A 22948-nucleotide genomic window follows, 5' to 3' on the forward strand; every position below is an offset into this window, starting at 1 on the left:
CATCTGCGCTATTCCCCCGGCTGCAAATGGAGTAGTGGTGCACTACTACCAGGACTAGTTTGGTGAGGTGGCGACTGCTGTTTTCCACACCCTGATGCCAGGCTCTCACCTGGCCAGGGGGTCTGGTCCACCTGTGCCCTCCTCACCTGTGGAGCTTCCGGCATACCTGCTACACAGGGATACATCTGCCCTGGTTGTCCCTGTGCTGCTTGGCGGGGATTCATTGAGAGCCTTTACCCCCTTTCTTGCCTGTGCTCAGCTGGGTGACTGGTGGAGTGTGCCGACCCCCCCCCCCAGCCCCACTTTTGACTGGGGTCTCGTGTGTGAAGAGTCATCATAGGCCCGGCCAAAGTTACTTATGAGTGGTTAGGAAACTATTCCTGACAAGCAAGTCTTTGGCTCATCATACAAACCACCTGTTCCAGTTCTTGGGGCAGAAGGCAGTCAGTGATCTTGCTGACATTTCCTGGTGTAGAGAAGCAGGAAAGTGTTAATCAATCACATCAAAAAGTGTTAGGTGGCCAATTCTACTCAGCGGACTCCATCAACACCAGGGTACCTCTGGATTAGAACACTGTGTCCTCTCCCTACTCCAGAGGAACTACTCCAAGAAGAATACAGCTACATTGATGTTGACCCTTTCTGGAGAGGGAGGAGACTGCTTTTTTCCAGTTTTACACCATGTGCCATCTTCATCAAATGATGAATCAAATGATGCAAAACAAGGACCAGTATCAACAAGTGAACCTAATGCTGCAACATCAACAACTGCAACCATTGTTTATTGCGAACCAACAGAACACACAATTAGTTATACAGTTGCAAAAAATCGTGCTATAGAAAAATGACTACGTTTTTAAAGCAAGAGAAATAATTATCCCTCCAGTTAATCGGTTCTACAAAAGGCTTCTTGCCGATTTTAACATTTTCCTACCATTGTCTTACATTTAGCTTGCTACCAGAATCCTGTCCATTCTAATCTGGATTATAATTTTGCTAATGGTGTAATGGAACTATATCCCAGATAAGAAGTGCCGTCTCCTGTGGTTCAGGAATCTAAACTGCATTCTTCTCACAGAGCTTTAAAAAAAAAAATCAAAAAAAAAAATCACCATTTCGTGAATAGCACGGAGTATACTGCGCTGGGCTTGTTTGAGAAAGGATTTTTTTTCAATCAAATTATAGATCAGACAAATGATTCAAATTCCCAAAATTTTACAAATCTCTTATGCAAGTTCATCGGGCATAAATGTTGTAAAACATCTAATGGCTAACAAGTTCATATGAGTAATTGGACAATGAAGATTCATTTCTCAATGCAGAAAATAATTAAGAGAGGTTTTGCGTTCCTTTATATGGACACTTGCATTCATCGACCTAACAGCCCAAGAGAAATATACAATTACACAGTGGGACCATTGCCAGACCCCACCCAAGAATGGTCCTAGAACTTTACAGAAAAGGTTTCCTTATATTAACAGTGATAAGTCCGATTCACCTGCATTTTATTTTTCCCAGGAGCCAGAAAAACAAACAATTCTGATTACAAATCACAGATTTATTTATTCCATAAAGTTGGATTCCTTTGCGTATTGGAAAGAACATGTAAATGAAGTGTGAGCGGGGCTACAGTTTGGCAGATTGAAGGCACCGATACCCTGTGTGGGGCATGTATGACTCAAAGAGAAAAGGTACAGTACAGTACAACAACAACCATGCATGATCTTTGCTTCTTTTTTGGAACCATTTTGTTTATTGAAAAGGATTCATTGTGTCTCTACACAGCTGAGTGCCTACAACCCTCGGCCAACTGCATATATCATATAGTCAAACACAGCTTTGCGCCTCCAACCCAGAGGCGGGCAGCGATAGATGGATCGTATAGTATGAGATCAAAACAACTCAACAAACAATTAAAGTAACTTCCCCACCCATCCCTTGCACCAGTCACAATTCGCATACGCCATGAGTAAAGAGGAGGCCTATTTAAGACGTGGGTTGTTCCATGGTTCCCATGGTCACAATATTTATAAATATTTGGGGCGTGTGATCTCCGTAGTTCTATCAAGAGGATCTAACTGAAAGGGGCCCACAGCTCTGCGAATGCCTCCTCCATGTGCTCTACTACTAAAGACATGCATTCCATCGCTAGTGTTAGCCACAGTTTATGTAACCATGCGGTATGGTCAGGAATATTCGATGAGCTCCACCGGACCAAGATTACTTGACGCGCTGCTAGCAGCCCTAGAGCTATCTATCTACCCCTCAAGGAGTGCAGGGGAAACGTCAGAGGGTTCAGTAGACCCAGGATGGTGTATGGCGGAAAGTGCAGGATAGTGGTATTGAATGGCCGGTCTATGTTGTCTAAAATGCATTCCCAGAAGCACGGCCGTTTTGGGCAGTGCCATAGCCAGTGGACTAGTGAGCCCGTTTGTCTGCATCCCCTTCAGCATCTCTCCGATTTATGTACTGGGCCAAAATAATTAAAATAGAAAGAAGACAGTTTAGGCTAGCTTTTCATTTATGCTTCTGCATGAAAACATACATATATATTCATAGCATACGCTTCATTATCATACAGTGGATTATATAATCTTCATAAATTTCCATTTCAGTCTCCACTTTTGTAATACACATGACCATTATTCAGGTGTATGTTTTTAAATACAATTACCGATGTTGTAAAATATTTCTGTGGAAAATGATCATTCAGCTTGCTTGAATATATTGTTTGTTCTAGCATAACCTGATATCTTGATTTTCGGGTTATTTTCAAATGTTCTAAAGGTCATAAAATCGACTATCTTGATTTCTCAGATATGGTTTCTAAACAGTAACCAATGTTTCATGAAACATAAGTAGGTGACCTGCTAGAGGAGGTTTCTATAATGAATGTTTATTTGAAGAGATTCAATGTTCAAGGCAGGGTATAAAAGTGGCACTGAAACACTTAGCTAGAGAGGAACACCGATCCAGGATTGCTGGCTGAGGGTTGTGCAGATGAGAGATTTGACTGTAAATGCATAGAATAGGCATGAAAAAATAATTTGAACACATGGAACGAACAGGAAGCAGGTCTAGAGTGCAAATGATATGCATTGTGTGTGGGACAATCAATATGTAGTACGTTTTCAGGATGGCAGAGATGGAGCAGGGAAAAGGTTTTTCAAGTCTACATACCAAATGTACAGAGCCAGCCAAAGAACCAGAGACAACTGGATAGACTAAAACAATAGAGGTTGATCATCAAGTATAACAAATACACAATCAGAAATACAGAAGATTTATTTTGGTTTTCTTAATATTCTTTTTTGGTTTGAGACAGACAAAACCAACACAATAAGCAAATGTTTATCCTTCATTCAGACATGTTACATATTTAGTTTTCAATAAAATTGACTCCAAGATATTTGTACAATTATTTGAATTCACATGAAAGCAGTTATGCTACAGAATAGTGCATTATTTTTCATCAATGTTGTATTTAGTGCAAACGTTGTGCTTGTACAGTATTTACACAGATCCCTCATATTTCCAAAAACATAGCTCATAGTAATGCATGTTTAAAGAACTTACCACCAGTAAAAATGTTATAAAAATGTAATAGGGTTTACCATGGCTAACATTTCAATAGACAGTGGGCTAAAATTCACGTTTTCTTTAACTAACTCTGCTAGAGGACCAGTGTGTATTCCTGCATTAGCTGGATCAATAAATAAAGTTAAATTTAGGAAAACAAGCAGAGGGATATTTAGAAGTACGACCATGTCTACATGGTCCTGTGTACATCAACTAAATACCCATACTTTCAGCACCCTCTTCTTTTACGTGGTCTTCTACAATAGGGCCAAACATGCCAGAAAGCAGTTTTGCCATCTGGTAGGTTATTAGAAAAAGACATGAGTTTGCTACAATTTAAGAAAAACACTGGACAAAAGAAAGGGGACTTTTTTTAAACTGGTTAATCCAAACACCTTTGGCTAATTGTTGCTTACAAGTTTAAGTAATTCTATAAAACTCGCCATTAGTCACATCCTGAGCTCTGAAGCACATATGTAAAGTTCATAATAACACAGCAAAATACTTCTGGGACGATTACAGAAATAAGTTTCAGGATAGGACTTGGCGGTTAGCTTTCCTTCCATTAGTCAAAGGGTGACCTCAAGTTAAGTGTGTGTAATGCACTCCAATTTAAAATGCCAGTTAAGAGTAATCCCCACCACAACAGTTGCATTTAGATAAATGCCACAGCTCAACCTATTTATTATCTGCAAAACATATTCAAGACACTGAACTTTACAATGTCAGTTTGTTCTACACATTAAGGAGCTGGAGGCGGAATAGGGAAGGCTAGGATGGAAGACTTCAGTCCCAATCCCTTGATCCTGGATTAATTTTAACCATTCAACTCACATCACATGCCACCATCTTAAGGTCTTCTGTACAAGTAAAAGTAAAGGCAAGATTCTGTTTTCTTAATATTCCTATGGCAAATACAATTATGCACAGTTTAAGCATTGCACCGTTTCCATCAAAATTGATTGGTGGGTGAAACAATAGACATGGAAAAAATAAATCAGCATTTTATGTAATGGATAGGTGTTTTCCCAGAATGCCTGAATAACTAAACTTTGATGCTGGAATACATTTCTTCTATTTGGGACTGGAAGTGTTTTCGAAGTTCTGTCCTCTTTGCCTTCAGTGTTGGTGTCAATAAGTCATTCTGTACGGAAAACAACTCTGCATGTATCACAATGTCTTTCACCTAAAAAGAAAAATGAAATGTGTTCTAAGAATTTGTAGTAATCAACACTTACATTCTATTGTCATCATAGGTGCCAAGCATGGATAACACACCTTACTATGCTGAACTGATTATCAAGATTGCTAGAATAAACTAATATTACATGGTCCGTTTCAAACAAGATTATCTCACAGTACTCTAAAGGCTGTAAATATGCAGACAATTCTGACATAGTAGTAAATAAATTACGGATATCAGGTTTTGGATTACAAGTAGATTTGCAGCAATTTTTCAAGTGGGTAAAATGCATGCAATAGTGACAATTGTTTTTAAGACTTGGGATCAGTGGACAAATAATTGGTGCTAAAGGAAAAATTAATTCTCCAAAAGGGGTGTATTTGTAGTTAGCATTAGTACACAATTCTGCTGCCTCTAGAACCAACAAACATGGCTACCTTATCGATGTGTCAGCCCTGCTTAACTTCCATGAAGCTACTTACTTTTGGAGTTATACTTTTAATCGATAAAAATGCTTTACATGCTCCTGTCACTTAATGCTCAAGACCTTTGCAAATACAAACATTAAGAACCTTCTATGGGAGTTAGTAGAAAGCAGGCTGCACGATAAATACGGATCAAGCATTCTCTATGTTCTCGCCTTATCTTTTCACCTGAATATCCTTGTTGCCACTCCACCCCCCAAGCCAAAAACGTTCTACTTGTGTAGATATGCTTCCAAAAACACCCACTCTTCACCAAAGTGCTTTTTAGGTCTCGCCTACGCAGTGCGCATGCACTGCTTAGGAGACCTTTAGCCATTGTGCAGCTCTTTTTACAAAGCACATACTCGTGCTTGTGGCGGCATACGGCTTGCGGGAGTGCGCGGCCACGTGCCACAAGCACGAGTATGTGCTTTGAAAAAGAGCAGGATGCACGCGCACGCACCCGCTCATCGCCAGCGCAATCAAACGCCTCTGAGCACCACTCGCGTGCTTTTATTTTCTTTTAGTGCGCGCACACAACTCCCGGACTGATTTCATTGTATTTGATGTTTTTAGAGCGCCTAAGTGGCGCCTTACGGGAACTTCAGGGCATGTGCTGGTATTGCCTATTTTCTGATGCCAGCTCATGAGCGCGGCTTAAGGCTGCCTCTGGTCTCATTCGGTGAGCCAATGGTGGTGAGTTTTAGGGATAGGTACCTCATACTGTGAGCCGGAGCCAGTGTCACTGGGTAGGGTGTCTTGGGTCAAAGGGCAAGGAGCCTTTAGTCTCGTGCAGAGGGCGCTTGCTTGAAACGTACAGTGCGAGGGGTTTAAGTGGGCCGGGTCCCTCCTGGCCGTAGACCTGCCAGCAATTAACAAGCATTTGCAATGCAATAGGTCTCGCATTTACGCTAGTTTGAGCTGTTGCCATTGCAAATATTGCCTTTTATTTTCGTTTTCGTTTTTAAAACATCAATAAAAGGCATTGTCATTTACAATGCCAAAAGCTTAAACTCACGTTAATGCGAGACCTATTGCATTGCAAATGCTTATGTTAACGAATGTGATAAATGTGAAAATAGATTCCTTTTTTTTTTTAGCCTTTGCGAGGCAAAACCCCGAGGCTTTACTGAAATATAGAAAAACTTAATTGTGCGAGAGCCTAGAACCAGAGGTTGACAGAATGTTTTCACCACACCTTGACTGAAGGAGAATGGTAAAGTACAAAAGTTGAAAATGTTCTTCAAAGGAATATTTATAGGAGAGCAGCAGCTGCAATCTTGACACTTGTGAAATGGGCTCTAGTTCCTCAAACAAAAGGCCAGCAGGCTAACCGATAGCGAAACATGTTTGCGACAGTCCTTGAGATGTTCTTGATCAACAACAAATAAACACGAATAGATCAAATGCTGTCTTGTATATCTAATCTATTCAAACCACAAAATACAAGTGTGTAAAGAAGCAGTCCTGGAAACCATGCCTTTGGAAAGCAATGGACTGACTTATGAGGAAATTTGATGGATTTAGGTAGTAAAGTTGGTAGATGCCTAGAAACAATGGAAAACGTGAAAGGTTCACAAAAAGAGAAAGACTCCAACTCGTGAGCAGGTGCCACAAGGACCTTTCTCAGGAATTTTCTCCTATTCTAATGTTATAAACACTATTTGTGGAGCCCACGTTATGCTTTCAAAAAGGAGTAGGCTGTCTGACTGGAGGAAATTTTAGTCTCTGTTCCTTTAGACTGTACTGTCTTCTAAAGGTATACTTTACTTTTATGGATGTGAAGCCACTTAACCTCTTAACTACTAAGCAAACTACATGGAAAATAAGAACGCGGCAGACCGCTGTCACGCTATCTACATGCAAATCAAAGGCCATGCAACAGGTTTATGTGCAAGCAAGAGCAGCGTTCGTGCAGCCTTTGGAGTTTGACGTATTGTACTGGGCACCTGCAGTCACGCAATCAGATGAGCATGGGGACAGTTGATACAGCAATGAGAATCTATGTGGAAACAAAGTGGAAGAAGTCACCAGGCAAGGTAAGTATCAGTTTGCTCCACAGGCTTGAGCTCACTATCCAACGGTCTTGGATATAAGCAGGTACGCTTGCTTAAAAATGGGCTCTCAGTGGGGGACAAGAGGGGGGAGATGCAGATGGTACTTCTGATGGTTATTAGAACCTCTGCAGTTTCTTTCAGAGTGGACTCCTTAAACAAGGTGGCAGCAGGCCCGCACGGTAGATGGGCCCCAAAGTTTCGGTCTCAGAGTCCAGGCCTGTCCCCTGTACCTATTAGCAGTTTGCAAATAAAGCCAACTGCAGGCTTCTCTGTATTCACAGAAAATCCTGAGGATGACAGCAAAGTATTTCGGTCAGCAGTCCAATATTACCACAGAGCTCGTGCAGAGAGCCTTTTGAAAGTTAAAGGTGAACAAATCACTGGTTTCAAACATCAGTTTACATCCAAAGAGATATGGCAGTTGGTGGCAAAACAGTTAGCCACTAAGATGCCGAGATGCACTCATAAGAAGAGACTCAACCAATTCAATTTCACCTTCTGGCATCCAGTTTCAAGGTGATGATCCATTATAATATCAGGACGACGGGATGGGGCGGGGCGAAGACTTCATGGCAAAGAGGTAACCTACAATAACCACAAGATTGGGGATTTTTTTTTTTTTTACATTTTAGAAAACCTTTGAGGAATTGTACGGTACATCAGTGTGATAAAAATCCACGTATCATATTGTACATCATTACATATGCAGATGACACCTTCCCGTACCAGAATAAACGGAACTCTAATTTCCCCCCCAAAAAAAATTTCGATGCAGGTTCAACAAACTCATTGTACAATCCAATATTTAGCAGCACAGTATATAAGCATTTGATACAGTTCACCTTTTACAACAGAATGTGCGAGTTCAAGGCATCACAACTTCCTCAGTTATCACAGAGATGATGGAGCCCCTAACTTGGCACCTCAAGTCCATCACTAGCCAAAATAACCAGGAGACTATAACTCGCTTAAACTGTGGTCCCAGTGTCCCCACACTGATACTGAACAGAGCAACCTCTCAGGCGGCCCCTCCTGTGAGGCCGGGGAACAGGCCTCAGCCCCACAACCTGTCTCCAAAGCAACCTCACCCTCTGCTTCCTCACTCCTCGTTGCCTGCGCAGTCAGATAGGAGGTTAGCGGGCCCCAAATGTCTTTCGGGCGTGACTTAGTGGGTAATAGTTCTGCATAGTCGTGCATATGTTCTTGACAAGTGGCCATCGAATGAATCCAGTCTTTAAACTTGGGAGCACGGCTTCTCCCCCATCGACATGCCACTTGCCGTTTCGCTAATAGCAGTCCCGTCGCTAAATTTTTTTTATATATCGTGTATCAACATTTTGAATCAGTCCCAGGAGGGCAAGGAGTGGGCCTGGTGTCATCCTAACACCTACCATGTCCGAGATCCCATCAAACCTCTGTGCCCAGAATTCTGCCACCGGGGGGGGGCAATTCCACGCCAAATGAAGGAAGTCCGCCCCCTCCCGTCCACAGCGCGCGCATACATTATTATCCCAGAGTCGGAATCTGTAAAGTTTAGCCGGAGTATGGTATAATCTGTGCAAAAACTTAAAATGAATAAGTCGTAGCCTGCTGTTGCTAGTAATGGCTTCCGTCTGGGTACAGCTAAGTTCCCAGTTATCATCCGTCAATGGGACATCCAAATCCCTATCCCACTCGCATCTGGCACGAACAGGGTAGGGTGACAGTGCTTTCTGTGTGTGCTTATATAGTAGAGATATAGCATGCCAGGGGGGCTCTGCCTGCAAGAAGGTGTGTAGAGGAGCTAGTATAGTTGGCTCTGCAGGAAAATCAGGAGTCACCGCCTTAATACTTTGTCGGAGTCGGGTATACAGAAATGTGTCCATAATCGTTGGCGTGTGTGTTGCAAAGAACTGTTCTTTAGAACGGAACTGCCCCGCTATATAAAGGTCCCCCCAGGTGGAATACTTTAGGCCCTCTAGCATCTTGCGACATATTCCCTCACACGTAACTTAACAAGGGATTGCGCGACAGGGACATTTTGGGGGAATATAACATAGGGTTCCCCAACTTGCGGGCAATCCGATGCCAGGCCGGATAGTACAGTCCACAGTGGATGGATCACGAGCACGCTCCCTCACTGCAGTGAGAAGGTAGCCTGACAGGGGGGTGGGGGCCATGTAACCATCTTCAACCGCCAGATAAGGCATAAAAAGCGGCGGATGGAACCAGTAGATAGCAAAATGGGCCTGTGCACAATAATAATAAAATTCAAAATCTGGGACCTCAAACCCCCCCCTTGGTGATATGGCAACATAAGCGTGGAAAGGTTAAGGCGTGCCCGTTTCCCGCCCCATATGAGCCTCGTAAGTTGAGAGTTGAGTGTACTAAAGAAGAAACTCCGTGGGAGATATGGTATATTTACAACAGATATAAAAGCTGCGGCAGTTATCCCATCTATTAAGGAGATCCTACCCGCCATGGAAATGGGAAGGCGCAGCCACTTGGTGACGTTATCAGTTATCTTATCTATGGCCGTGCCATAATTGCTTTTCATTAGCGCGTCTGTCTCTAGTAACACGGATGCCCAAGTATTTTAATCCGTCAGATTCCCATATTAGGGGATAATCCAGCTGGTATGGCAGGGTGTTATCTGTTAGAGGGAAAACCGCTGACTTTGACCAATTTATTTGTACTGCGGATATAGCACCGAATTTAGTAATCTCCCGCACTATGGGGTTCAGATTGACTTGGGGTTTCTTAACATATAGTGTCATGTCATCTGCATATAACGAAATAAGCAACTGTCTAGTGGGGTAAATCAGTGCTTTATCATTATGATGCCGTCGGAGCTTCGCTGCTAAGGGTTCAATGGCAAGAGCGAACAAAATAGGGGATAAGGGGCACCCCTGGCGCGTTCCCCTGGAGATGGCAAATGGGGAGAATTTGGCACCATTTAAGAGCACTGATGCCACCGGCTGGCTATAGAGCAGCTGTATCCAGTGGAGGAAGGTAAAGGGCATCCCCATGCGTTCCAATATGCCAAGCAAGTAGTCCCACTCCAGGGAGTCAAACGCCTTAGTAGCGTCGAGGAATACAGCCACCACTGAGCAGTTAGGGTCAATATCTTGTAGCACTGCGGCAAGGGTTCTGAGATTATGCGACGTGGCACGGTTAGGAATGAACCCCGCCTGGTCAGGAAGTACCAGCCGCTGCATCAACAGACTAAGCCTAGTCGCAAGGACTTTAACAAGTATTTTAGTGTCACAGTTTAATAGAGCTAGGGGTCTATACGAATCACAATAAAGAGGGGACTGCCCAGGCTTCAATAACGAGGTGATTAAGGCCTTTCACATAGTTCCAGGTAAGCGACCCTCCTCCAACGGCACATAGAACACCTCTTTCAAGATGGGAGCTAGCGCCGAAGCATAAGTTTTGTAAAATTCTATGGGCAGACCATCTGACCCCGGGGCCTGCCCAGACTTCATCTGCATGATAGTATCAGTGATTGTCAAATTCCAATTCTATGTTTAAAAATTTCAGCTGATTATCCCCCAACCAGGCCAGAGCGGTATCCTCAAAATATTCAGACAAGTTAAGGGGGGTGCCTCTTTGGGAAGAGTACAGAGTACTATAAAAATCTCTGAAAGTGGACAGTTGTTCAGGAAGGTTCCTGTGTATCTCACCCTGTGCATCTTGAATCTCCGTTATATAGTTGGAGAACTTAGGGGGTCTGATCGCAGCTGCCAGTGCCTTCCCCGGCCTATCTACCTCCCCATATTTCCTCGCCATGTGTGGTTTCACCCGAAATTTCCATTCCCTGTCAGCAATCTCACCGTAATCGGTCAGCTTGCTGCGTAAGGTGGCTCTAAGTGCGTGGCCATCAGTGCTGGTGCTAACGTCCTGTTCTAATTTTCTAAGTTCCCCTTCCAGTTTAGAGAGGTCATTGCGCAATGTTTTAAGAATGCCTCCACCTTTAGAACTACACCAGCCTCGAACCGTAACTTTGTACGCCTCCCGGACTGTGGTTATGCTGGGAACGGATTTGACATTGCGCTAAAAAAAAAAAATCACGGATATCTTGTTCCAGCTCCGTTCTAAACACAGTGTCCTGCAAATGTGAGGGGTTGAGGCACCAACTACTGTACGGGGAGTACCGCAAGGGGGTGTGGATTTCCGCAACAACTGGGGAGTGGTCCGAATATATTCGGGCGAGATGAATAGCACCACACAGCCAGTGCGTCATTCCTACTGAAATAACCATAATCTAGTCTGGCCCAGGATGAATGGACCACAGAGTAGTGTGTGCCTTCCTGCAGCGTAGGATGTATATGTCTCCAAGAATCAATTAAGCGATTATCGGTTACAATATCTGTTTTCTATGGGTGATTGTGGAGTGTGCCGAGGTGACTTGGGATCTATCCAGTCGTGGATGTAATGCCGTATTAAAGTCCCCCATATGACATGGGTAGTGCCAATCTCCTGAATTCTGCTCCATAACCGAAGAAGAGCAAACGTCACATCATAGGATTGGAGCCTCCCCCAGGTTAGGCAAAATCTACCGCCAACATCAGTGTCTGTTCCACTAGGCACAAATGGTACCCCCAGTTTGAATAAGATAGCAACTCCCCGGGAATAACTGGAATAGGATGCAAAGCAGCAGTGCGAGGCCCATCGCGAGGCAAACAGGGGCACAGCGCCAGTGCTAAGGTGCGTTTCCTGTAACATATCAACTGTGATGCCTGTCCAAGTACCCAAGGATCTGCCTTTTCTTCCTGGGGTTATTCAGGCCCCGCACATTCCATGAAGCAATCTTAAAACCACCGATATCACATGCGGTGCCTGCCATTGTAAGTCCTATAAAAAGCTGTACTTATCCCTGCATCGGTAAGCCCAAGTGGTTGTACAAAATTGGAAACTGTAACCGTACTCCTCCCTCCCGCCACCCACACCGGCTCCCCAACACGCCGGGCACATTAACCCTCCCCCCCCAAAAAAAACACCAGTAATTCACAACTACTGCCCCACTTTAACATAGAATTAGGGGTATGCCCTCATGGGGAAGCGCCAGGGGCTCACAATCCGCCCTCACCCTCCTTACTTTCACCCACCCACCACTCCGCTTAGAAGCGGGCAGTTGTCACGGGACAGAGGGGAGTTACCGAGCAGGACATTTTACAAAAAACATAAGATATAAGAATACATCACCAGCTTCGAACTAGTCAGCAATAGCCAAGGATCAAGAAAAGGCTCAGGAGAGCCAATGTCTATTACAGGTCTCAGTCAGGGTCCGACAAAGGAGAGTGATCTGGAGCGCCCTCGTGCCTCCAACCCCTTGGACGTCGCCCGTCGATTTCTCTTAAGGTATTCTTCAGCCTGCTGTGGGGTCTGGAAGTAGTGCTGTTTACCCTGATGCGTGATCCTCAACTTCGCCGGATACAACATAGCATAAGAGATGTCTTGCGATTGAAGCTTTGACTGCTGAAAATGTACATCTAGCATCTTCGACTGATTACGTGAAGTCTGGTAAGAACGCCAGCGTGGTGTTTTCGTATTGAACCGGCTTCTTTTCGCGAGCCAGGCGCAGGACCGCATCCCTGTTGTGATAGTTCCAAAAACAAGCTATCACCTGTCTTGGCCGCGCCCCCAGGGGTGGATGGGCCGCCAGGGATCTGTGCACTCTTTCCACCGTGAGGTGCGCTGAAAAGGAATCCCTGCCGAATAAATCCACAACCAACTTTTCAATGAAGTCCTCCATGCGACCCACATTGGTGGATTCCGCCAGGCCAAGGATGCGGACATTATTTCTTCGAGAACGAGCTTCCAAGTCCTCGTTTTTATTGGTGATAATCTTGAGCAGCTTTTCCATCTGCGATAGTTGCCCCTTGCTGGTGGCAGCGCCATCTTCGAGATCTGATATCCTAGTCTCGGCCTCCTTTAGGCGCAGCTCATGCTGATCCAGTTTGTTGACCACAGCCTCCATGCGCATATTCATCGTGTCGATCTTCGCACCGATAGACGTGAGGCTTTGCTTCATGCCCAGCACGAGGGCCTTCCAGTCATCATCAGGCACGTCAGTGGCATCCGATTCCGCTTGTTCCAGTGAGTTCGATCTGGGTGCCTTGCACATTTCAAATGGGAGTTTAATTTGCTTGGTGTCTGTGCGCCCCATCTCGCAGCTCGTGAAACAAAGCAGAGGTTCAAAGCAGTAGCACCAGGGATGTCACCAGCGTCAGTGACCATAGCTAGTCAGGCATGGCGATTATCACTTGCAGACTAAGGCTGCTGGTGCCGGCCAGTTCATGCCCAAAAGCAATACTCACTGTGGCGAGACAAGTAGTATCTGACCAATCCGTGTTTTAGGCGGCTACACCAGCGGTGGTGCAGTGCCTTCCAGGTAGGCAGACGAGGGAGCGTAATCGGGCACCTGTAATACCTTGAGAAATTGAGGGCCCCAATCAACAAAGGTGCACCAGGGAAGCCCAGAATACCGCGGGGGCCCCAGAGAGGTAGTAATTGTCAAGGCTCCCCGACACAATCAGCGGAAACCAAACTCCCTCCACCAAGCAGGTCGAGCTCACTGCAGATTTTCAGCCACCAACCACCACAAGATGGCCGCCGGGTCCAATAATGGCAACAAAACAAGTGTAGAGAAAATATCCTATGTGCAGCAGGGGTCACAGATCAAGCGCTTCACAGGCATCTGGATGGGGTCCCGCCCAGCAATCTGTAATCTCGTTTGAGCCCCAAGGGGCTGGTCACTACTTTGGGCTGCAGCTTGATTGAAGAACAAAATGGCGGCCGCCCCCCTCAGTGCACACATCCAGACATCAATGCCGGCCCCAGACTCAGTCCACAGAGACCAGATGAGCGCAGGGAGCAAGCGAGTGCACAGCAGCGAGTTCCTTCAGGCCCCCACGAGCGCCAGCCAACCGTTGCCTCTTGCAATAATAGCGAGCTGCGAGCCACCCGCTCTGCGTGTCTCCGAGCCGCGGCACCCGTATCAGCAGCTCCGCCCGCGGCTCCAGACAGCAACATACATCAGCAGCGATTCCACACGCTCCGACGAGAGCACCCATCTCAGGGAGTCAGCAACTCAGGAGCGAAAGGCGAGGGAAGGCAATCTTCGTAGCGTGCTCCCCGGGGTTGCGACTCTCCCGCCTCCGCGGCCTTTCCCAACACAAGCGCCCGCACGCAGGCTCCAGTCCGGGGCAAAGCAGTCCGCTGAATAGTATAGCAGCAACGTTCTACTTTCCACTCCCAACGGGGCACACAAAATTGATATCGTCGAAATCTGCAGCTATTCAGGCATCGCGTGGTGATGCCAAATATTTACAAACGTTGCAGGATGGGGATAAAGTATGTTTTACTGCTCGGCAAGGCTGGAGCCTCACAGGCGTGTGGCCATCTTGGTCGTGCACCACCTAACGCCCCCATGCTTGGGGATTCTTTGTTGACAGTCCTCAGCTCACTAGGGACAGCAGCTTCTCTACCAAAGCATTACTCAGGATATTGCGAAAGGCCTATGACCACATTCTTGGTTTCGAAGTGACTATTTGTTACAGCAGTTGAGGACTTTCCTTTCTTTTCTCAGCAAGAGGACAAGGACAGCAGTTGGAGTTGCCCATTTCAGGGTTGCTCTTTGAGTAGACCACTGCTGACCTTGAATTTGCCAATATACAATGCACAACACAAAGACTTCCTGCAAACTAAAACTGTAGCTCTAAGCCAGGTGTTCAATATTAGGCTATAGTGCTCTTTCAAAGGTAAATACAAATGGTCAGCATTCAGCATGCAGGCTGACAAGCATTTAAAAGCACCCAACATTCAGACTGTACTCTTGGTGGACTGGAGGAGGACTAAGGGTGGAGGAGGAGGAGAGGTCCCAGTTAGAAGGCACTGGGCGAATTCAGATTCCAGTTGTTACCTCACACCGGGGACTCCAGGCAAAGAGGCTGCGACCTTATAATTAGTTTGTCACCAGCTGTTCAACTCTGCATAACACTGTTGGGGGTTATTCTTTGGTTGCACCTCCATCTCCAGCACAAGTTAATACTATGCTGGAGATAAACATTCAGAATACGTGGAACACTTTAAGGGACAGAAGCTTCCTTTAGCAGGAAAAAGTAAAAGGGTAGTCCGATATCGAAAACCGGCGCTCTCACAAGCAAGGAGGCAGGCAGGCTGGTAAGACTAAACCATCTTAAACCCAAACAATGACTAAGAGGTCCCTGGGTTGGACAGAATTAATGCAGCTTACGGCAGCCATAGGAGTACTACATCTGTACTCCATTTAATTCAGTGCCCCACTTACTACATATCCTAGGTCTTCAGTACTGCTGCTCTCATCCCCTCCCTTTTTTGCTCCATATTGACCACCGTAATCCTCCAAAGATGCACTCTTTATTCAGTCCACTTTTGCTGTTCTACTAACGGCAGACATTTTAACACCAAGGAATGCACCAAGTGTAATTAATAATCCCAAGGCCTGCAACATGGCTAAATCTTCTCACTACCTCCCAATCATATCTTCATAGAAGCCTCAAGTGAGCGGGGTGGGTACCTGTGGTTTGAGGTCAGCACCTTGAGTGAAGCCTAAGCAACCTCCTGAATAAGTTCATTCCTCTCACCCACCCCGGTAAGTGCAAGGGTCCCAATGCTGTGGTAGCCGCTGTTGCCCTGGTTGAATGGGCGCGGAGCCCAACCGGAGGTTCCTTTTTAACCAGAGTGTAAGAGGCTTTAATGCACAAGACAACCCATCGGGCGCAGCCCGGCCTTGGTTGGCGCCCACATAGCTAACAAAGAGCTGGTCATCCACCCGGAACTGTTGTGTGCGGTTGAAATAGAACGAGAGCGCACGTTTTGGGTCCAGACGGTGGAGCTTCTCTCCTCTCGAAGGGTGCGGAGGCGGAAAGAAAGTGGGCAGAGTAACAGTTAGCCCAAGATGAAAGGCAGAGACTACTTTTGGTAGAAAGGAGGGACACGGTCGAAGCACAACCTTGTCCGGATGAAACGCCAGGAGAAGAGGTTTGCAGGAAAGAGCCTGGAGCTCACTCACCCGCCGAGCAGAGGTGATGGCTACCAGGAAGACAATTTTCAAAGTCAATAACCGCAAAGGACAGTTATGAAGAGGCTCAAATGGAGCGCACATCAAATGTGAGAACCAGGTTCAAGTCCCATTGAGGCATCACAAAAGGAATAGGAGGGAAAAGGTGAGTAATGCCTTTGAGAAATCTATTGATATCCGGGGACTTGGAAAGAGGGCTGATAAGGCAACCTAAAAAAGACTGAAAGAGCAGAGAGGTAGCCCTTGATAGTGCCCAAAGCAGAGCCCTGCTGGGCCAAAGAAAGGAGGAATAGGACCTCAGAAAAGAGGGGCAGCAAGAGGATCAACAGATTTTGCAGTGCACGATGCCACACATTTTTTCCACCAACAGGCGTCTACCGTTTTAGTGGAGGGACGCATGGCTGCCAGAATCACATTACAGACTTCGGGAGGCAAGTCAAATGGAATCAGCTGTCGCCGCTCAATCTCCATCCAAGGAGGTAGAGGCTGGACAGGTTCGGGTGGAGGACCGTCCCCTGTTGCTGCGACAGGAGATCATCCCAAAGAGGCAGTCGGATTGGGGGATCCACGCTCATACTGAGTAGCTCGGGATACCAAACTCTTCGAGCCCAGTACGGTGCCACAAGAATTACTTTGGCCCGGTTACGCCTGATCTTCTTCAGCACTCTGGGCAGAAGTGGTAGCGCCTGATCTTCTTCAGCACTCTGGGCAGAAGTGGTATAGGTGGAAAGGCATACAACAGACTGCAACACCACTAGCGACAAAAAGCGTTGCCTAGCGAGTGCCGCCTTGGAAACTCCAACGCGCAGAACTGCTGACATTGCGCCTTCTCTTCGGTGGCGAATAGATCTAACCAAGGTTCTCCCCACTGCTGAAAGAGACCTTGCACCACCTCCGAGTGAAGACACCATTTGTGATCCAACATGCAGTCGGCTGAGTTTGTCTGCCCTGGTGTTCAGTGAACCTACCAGGTGTTGAACTACCAAGGAAATGCCTTGACGTTCCAGCCACGTACAGAGACGTAGAGCCTCCTGACATAGGGTCCATGACCCCACCCCGCCCTGTTTGTTGCAGTACCACATGGCGGTGGTGTTGTCTGAACACCTGCACTACTCTCCCCTTGACAGAGGGAAGGAATGCTTTGAGTGCAAGTAGGATTGCCCTGAGCTCCAAAAGGTTGATATGGAGCTTGGACTCCGCCGGAGACCAGAGGCCTCTGATCTCCACCTCTCCCATGTGGCTGTCCCATCCCAGGAGGGACGCATCAGTCACTACTGTGTGCTCCGGTTGGGGAAGGGAGAGGGATCTGCCGCTGACCCAATGCTGGTTCGTGAGCCACCACTGCAAGTCCTGTGCAGTGCCCTCTGAGATCTGTACATAGTCGGACAGGTTCCCCAGATGCTGCGTCCACTGGAACTTCAGGTCCCACTGCAGAGCCCGCAATTGCCCTCTGGCATGATTGATCAGCAGGATGCAGGAGACCAGGGGGCCATGAGGCCCAGCAGCCTCAGTGTCTTCCTGACCGAAACCCAGGACCAGGGCCGAAAGATCAGAATCATAGCCCGAATGTCCCGGACTCGCTGTTCGGGAGGATAAACCCAAAACTGCGCCGTATCCAGAACTGCTCCGATGAAGCAAGTGCAGGAGGTCGGCCATAGTCTGGAGGTGGGAGACGACTGCCTGGGGCGAGCCCGCTTTCAACAGTCGGTCGTTAAGATAGGGGGGGGGGGGGGGATAAGACTGAAACCCCTGATCTGCGCAGATTAGCTGCGACCACCGCCATCACTTTTGTGAACACCTGAGGGGCGCTGGTAAGACCGAAAGGGAGCAAGGTAAACTGAAAGTGCTTGTGGTCCACCGTGAACCATAGGTAATGTCGGTGGGCTGGCAGGATGGGAATATGAAAATAAGCATCCTGCAAGTCCAACGCTACCAGCCAGTCTTGCGGGTCTAGAGCAGTCAAGACCTGAGCTAGCGTGAGCATCTTGAACTTCTCCTTCCGGAGGAAGCGATTGATGTTCCAGAGGTCTAAGATAGGGCGCAGATCTTTGTCCTTCTTCGGAACCAAGAAGTAGTGGGAGTAACAACCACAACCTACTTCTGGCATCGGTACGCGCTCGATGGCCCCCTTGGCCAAGAGGGCCGTAACTTCCTGCTGGAGAAGAGTCAAGTATTCCCCCGACATGCGGTGGTACTGAGGTGGCATGGCCGGAGGGGTGGACTCGAAGGGGAGGGAATAGCCCCTGCAGACTATTTGCAGAACCCACCTGTTCAAGGTAATGGAGCGCCAGTGGGGAAGGTGATGGCGAATCCTGTCACCCACTGGTGTCAGGTGGGCCTGAAACACAGGACTAGGAAGGTCTAGGGGCAGCGGCAGGGGCGGTGGCGGACTAACCCGTCCGCTGTCCTCGGGACCCACGTCTGCGGCTGCGCTGCACTGTGGCTACGCAGCCTTGTGGGTCTGAAAAGAACGTGCCTGGGCGCCCCGACCTGGACCCCAAAAGGACCGAAAAGCAGACCTCATGGGAGTACGCATGGTGGCGAGACCAAAGGACTGGGCCGTAGCCCGAGAGTCCTTAAAGCGTTCTAGGGTGCTATCCGCCTTATCACCAAAGAGGCGTGTACCGTCAAAGGCCATGTCCAACAGGGTGTTCTGGACATCCCCAGAAAAGCCAGTAGTTCGGAGCCAAGCATAATGACAGCGCGCCACAGTTGTGGAAAGTGCCCTACCGAGAGAATCGGCCGTGTGAAGCCCACAAGGAATAGTACATTTTGCAGCATTTCTCCCTTCGGTAATGGCTTGGGAGAGAACCACCCGTGCTTCCACAAGGCACTGAGGCAACACCTGTGCCACAGTGTCACACACAGAATGGGAATAGCAGGCACGCAGTATTTACCGCCCGCAACCCGGAGCTGGCAGATGTGAAAATCTTTTTCCCAAATTGCTCCAGTTTCCTAGATTTCTTGTCTGGAGGAGCAGAAGGGAACGCACTCGGCAAGGCAGAATCCTGAACAACCAGACTCTCAGGTGTCGGGTGTTGTGTGAGAAAGCTGGGATCGCCTGGGGCAGGGCGATGGCAGTGTGCCGCATCCTTGTCTACAGGGACTCCTGTGTTCGGTTTAATCCAGGTGCCCAACAGGATATCAGTAAGCACTTCATTGAAGGGCAGTAAAGGCCCCGCAGAGGACGACTGCGGCTCTGGGACCTCAGTCAGGAGACTGGTCCTAATAGGTACAGTAGGGAGCTCGAGGTTAACAGCCTCAGCTGCCCGACACAAAACCACCGAAAAAGTCCCAACCGCCTCCGTGGCCATGGAAGAAGGGGACAGAGTACCAGGGTGTGGAGAGAAATCCAGATCCACTGGACCTCCACATTGCCTTCCCACTCAGGCTCATCCTCCCATTGAGCTGCAAGAGGGTCCTCAGACCCCTCCCAGTATTCCCCTTCGTCCACCGGTTGCTGAAGGGGCCGGTAAGGACGAGGTGCCCTGGGAAACGGGATAAACTCCCCTCCAAGAAATGGAATGGGAGAGTAAGATACCAGTCCCGGGTCAGCGCCGTCCGTAGTCAGCGGCAGCACCGCACCCGGCACCGGCGCCTGGGCCGAGGCGCCGCAGGGTAGGGTGCCGGCGTAGCCAAGGCTAGAGGCAGCGGTTATGGGGCAAAGCCTTCCGACTGATCCACGGGGCCCGAAGGCACTCCGGAGGGACCCGGCAGGGCAAACAAATGGCGCAAGGCCGACATAAAGGCCTGCACCTAGTCTGAAGTCGCGTGCGGCCCCGGAAAGGGAGGGTAGGCCGCAGGCAATGACGGAGGCTCCAACGAAGCCGCAGGGGAGTTACTGCCCACCCCCTCCACCGTGTCCCGCGACCGGTGAGGGGTAGAAGAGCGACGACGCTTCTTCGACTTTATGGCGCCGAGACTTACCTGTCCCCGATTCGGACGAGCGATGAGGATGGCTCCGTGACCGGTCCCTTGGCCTCCCACGGGATCGGGACCTTGATCGGCGCGGAACCGATTGCCGGACCTCCAACAACTTTCGGGAATGCTCCCGCAAAGCTTTCGGCGCCATGGCCCGGCAATCGGGGCACGCCTCGGGGTCATGGGCGTGCCCCAAGCAGAAGAGACACGTCGTGAGGGTCCAATACCGACATGTTTCGACAGCATGCCCTACAGGACTTAAACCCGGGCATCTCTATTGCACCAGGAGTCAAATACACGACAAAAGAAGGTGTCAGAAACCAATTTAAAACTTAACTATGGGTACCGCTTTCTCTCAGATCTGCGCTGCTGCGCGGAGAAAGAACTGACGTCAGCGCGCGTGGGTGCGTCCAAGTAGCTCTGACTAAATCATCTCGGCAGCTATGACGCCAGCGACGTATGCGGAACTGTATGACGACTCCTACCGACGCGCGGGGGTACTGCTGACAAAAACTTTCCAGATCCAGTCTGACGCCTGGGGATAGTCTAAGGTAAGGAATCTTTCACTAACATGTCTTTCAGATACACGGCCCTGTGCGCTTCAGGGCTTAAAACTGAAGCGCCCAGGTGTGAGGCAATGAGTGACGCTACACCTCGTCACTGAGGGGAGGGCCTCAGGGACCTTTGCTGATTTGGTCACGTCCATTGTTCAACCTGACAGACACTGAGGGGCAAAAGGTGGAGGGGCGTGGCCCTCTCAGTCCCAATGGACTGGCCAGCCCGGTTTGTGCCCAGTTCTTTTCTCTTGGTACACTTAGTCGGAAGGCTAGTGAAGTAAAATATCAGATGGTCTATCTAAACTATTTAATCACAGCATTATCCCCAACTATGTCCAGGCTCCATCTGTGCCAGTCAGCCGTTGAATCCACATCAGAGGGAGGAAGCTGAGAGACAGACCAGGTATACCGGATGGACCTTAGAAGAAAGTGGACTGAGAACTTCATTTACAAGAACCACTAGGATTAGTATTTGTATTTAATGGTACGTCCAAAGCACCTCCCTCAATACTCTTGGGATACAAATCAGGCTTCAAATATACTAATCAATCCACTTATCCAAGGCCAGACTAAACAGCTTCCAACCAGAGCACACACTCAGTGTTTATAGAATGTATTTAGTAGCCCACATCAAAGCATGGGGAATAACACCAATGGTCGCAACGCTGAAAAATCTAAATGCTTGAACTAGTACTGTATGGTGTAGTTTCTCTCAGGAGTCAGAAGACCTTTCACCAGGGAGTATTCCAGGATGCAAAAAACAACGTAGCAAGCTGCTGATTCTTTTGAAGCTTTGAGTACTTTGTGATTGTGCATGTATTATGTGGAGAAAAATCTGGTTTATGTGGAGATCTATAACGACTGAACAAAAAGAAAGAAGGTTGTGTTTGCAAGCCTACATTATCCTTATGAAGCTGATCGTATGAGGAACAATTTAGTCATGTTCAATACATTTGCAAGAGTGTAGGGGCTATTATGTGGTTTCTGTGCTAGGAAAGAATGAGTCACTTAAGATGGCAATGTGTGACACCATCTAGACTGATTCACATTCCTCAAGCTTTCTGTTCTTGCAGTGGACTGTCAATGCAATATCTGGTGACCAATACGCCCTCTTGGGCGAACACTAGCATCCGATTTATCAAATTAAACTATTTATGTAGTAGTTACCACACACCAAAAATTATGTTGAAAATGGACAGTAGGTCAGGTCTGGGTTGCCCTTGGTGCATGGAGGGAATAGGAACCTTCCTACACAGTATATGGAACTGTCCCAGGGGTCAATACTTGAGCAGGTTGGACGGGAACTGGAGAAGGCAATGGGTAGACTGATGCAGCTCACTTCCAAGCTAGCACTGAGCGGACTGGTAGAAGAGGAGTGTGGCTCCAGGCGTGAGCGGTTGCTGTTGAGGATTAGGCGCATGATTGCTAAGAGAAACATAGCCAGCAGGTGGATCTCAAGAAAGACCGGACCATCCAGGTTTGTAGGAAAGGCATGAGCCATCACTAGGAGGCGGTCCCACCAAACCTCGCCAGGTCTGGGGCACCTGGCAGGCATACCAACAGGGTGAGTCAGATTGAGGCCTCCCCATGTCAAAGAGGATGATTTATGCATGTTCACGGACTCCTTTCAGTGTAGATTGTGTTTATTATGTGACTACGGGGATGTTGATGGAAGGGCCAATCGCACAAATATAGGTTCTAACTTTGTGGCTAGAAGGATATCTTCTTTTTTTCCCCCTCTCCTGTAATAGAGGACTTCAAAAACACAAAGCTGGACATTTTGTATATTGGAATCAAAATAATATAAGTAGACTGAAATCATAATAGAGGCAATGTATTCTCCACAGTTTACATAATCAACAGGTGGGCCTGCCATATACGTCACAGTTTGTATTTCTTACAGGAAAGAATCCGTTTGGTGATGTGGCACATAAAGGACAATTTCCTTGCACATGAAAGTCCTTCCCTTGAACATCCAATCCCACGAAAATACATTAGTCACTAATGGTCAGACTTGGTTGTCAAAGATTTTGAGGATTCCACCAATAACAGTCACTCAAATCCTTGTTCTCTGTAGTTACCTAGATCTTCCAGTGGAATCTGCATGCATCCAGGCAAAGCTTACTCTATGTGCCACAATG

At 47.6% G+C, this 22948-nt stretch overlaps 1 protein-coding gene across 6 annotated transcripts in view; it reads right to left on the reverse strand.

The window, feature by feature from the left end:
* Positions 1–3267: 3267 nt before the first annotated feature.
* Positions 3268–22948, reverse strand: part of ACSL1 (acyl-CoA synthetase long chain family member 1) — a 479125-nt gene continuing 459444 nt past the window's right edge. For all 6 annotated transcript variants that reach the window (XM_085641919.1, XM_085641924.1, XM_085641925.1 and 3 more), the window contains exon 21: positions 3268–4765. In XM_085641919.1, coding sequence (XP_085498045.1) covers positions 4625–4765 — 141 coding nt within the window. In that variant the 3' untranslated portion in view covers positions 3268–4624. The remainder of the gene's footprint in view (positions 4766–22948) is intronic.

This window comes from Triturus cristatus, chromosome 2_2 (genome assembly GCF_964204655.1).
Source record: "Triturus cristatus chromosome 2_2, aTriCri1.1, whole genome shotgun sequence".
NCBI classification, from domain to species: domain Eukaryota; kingdom Metazoa; phylum Chordata; class Amphibia; order Caudata; family Salamandridae; genus Triturus; species Triturus cristatus.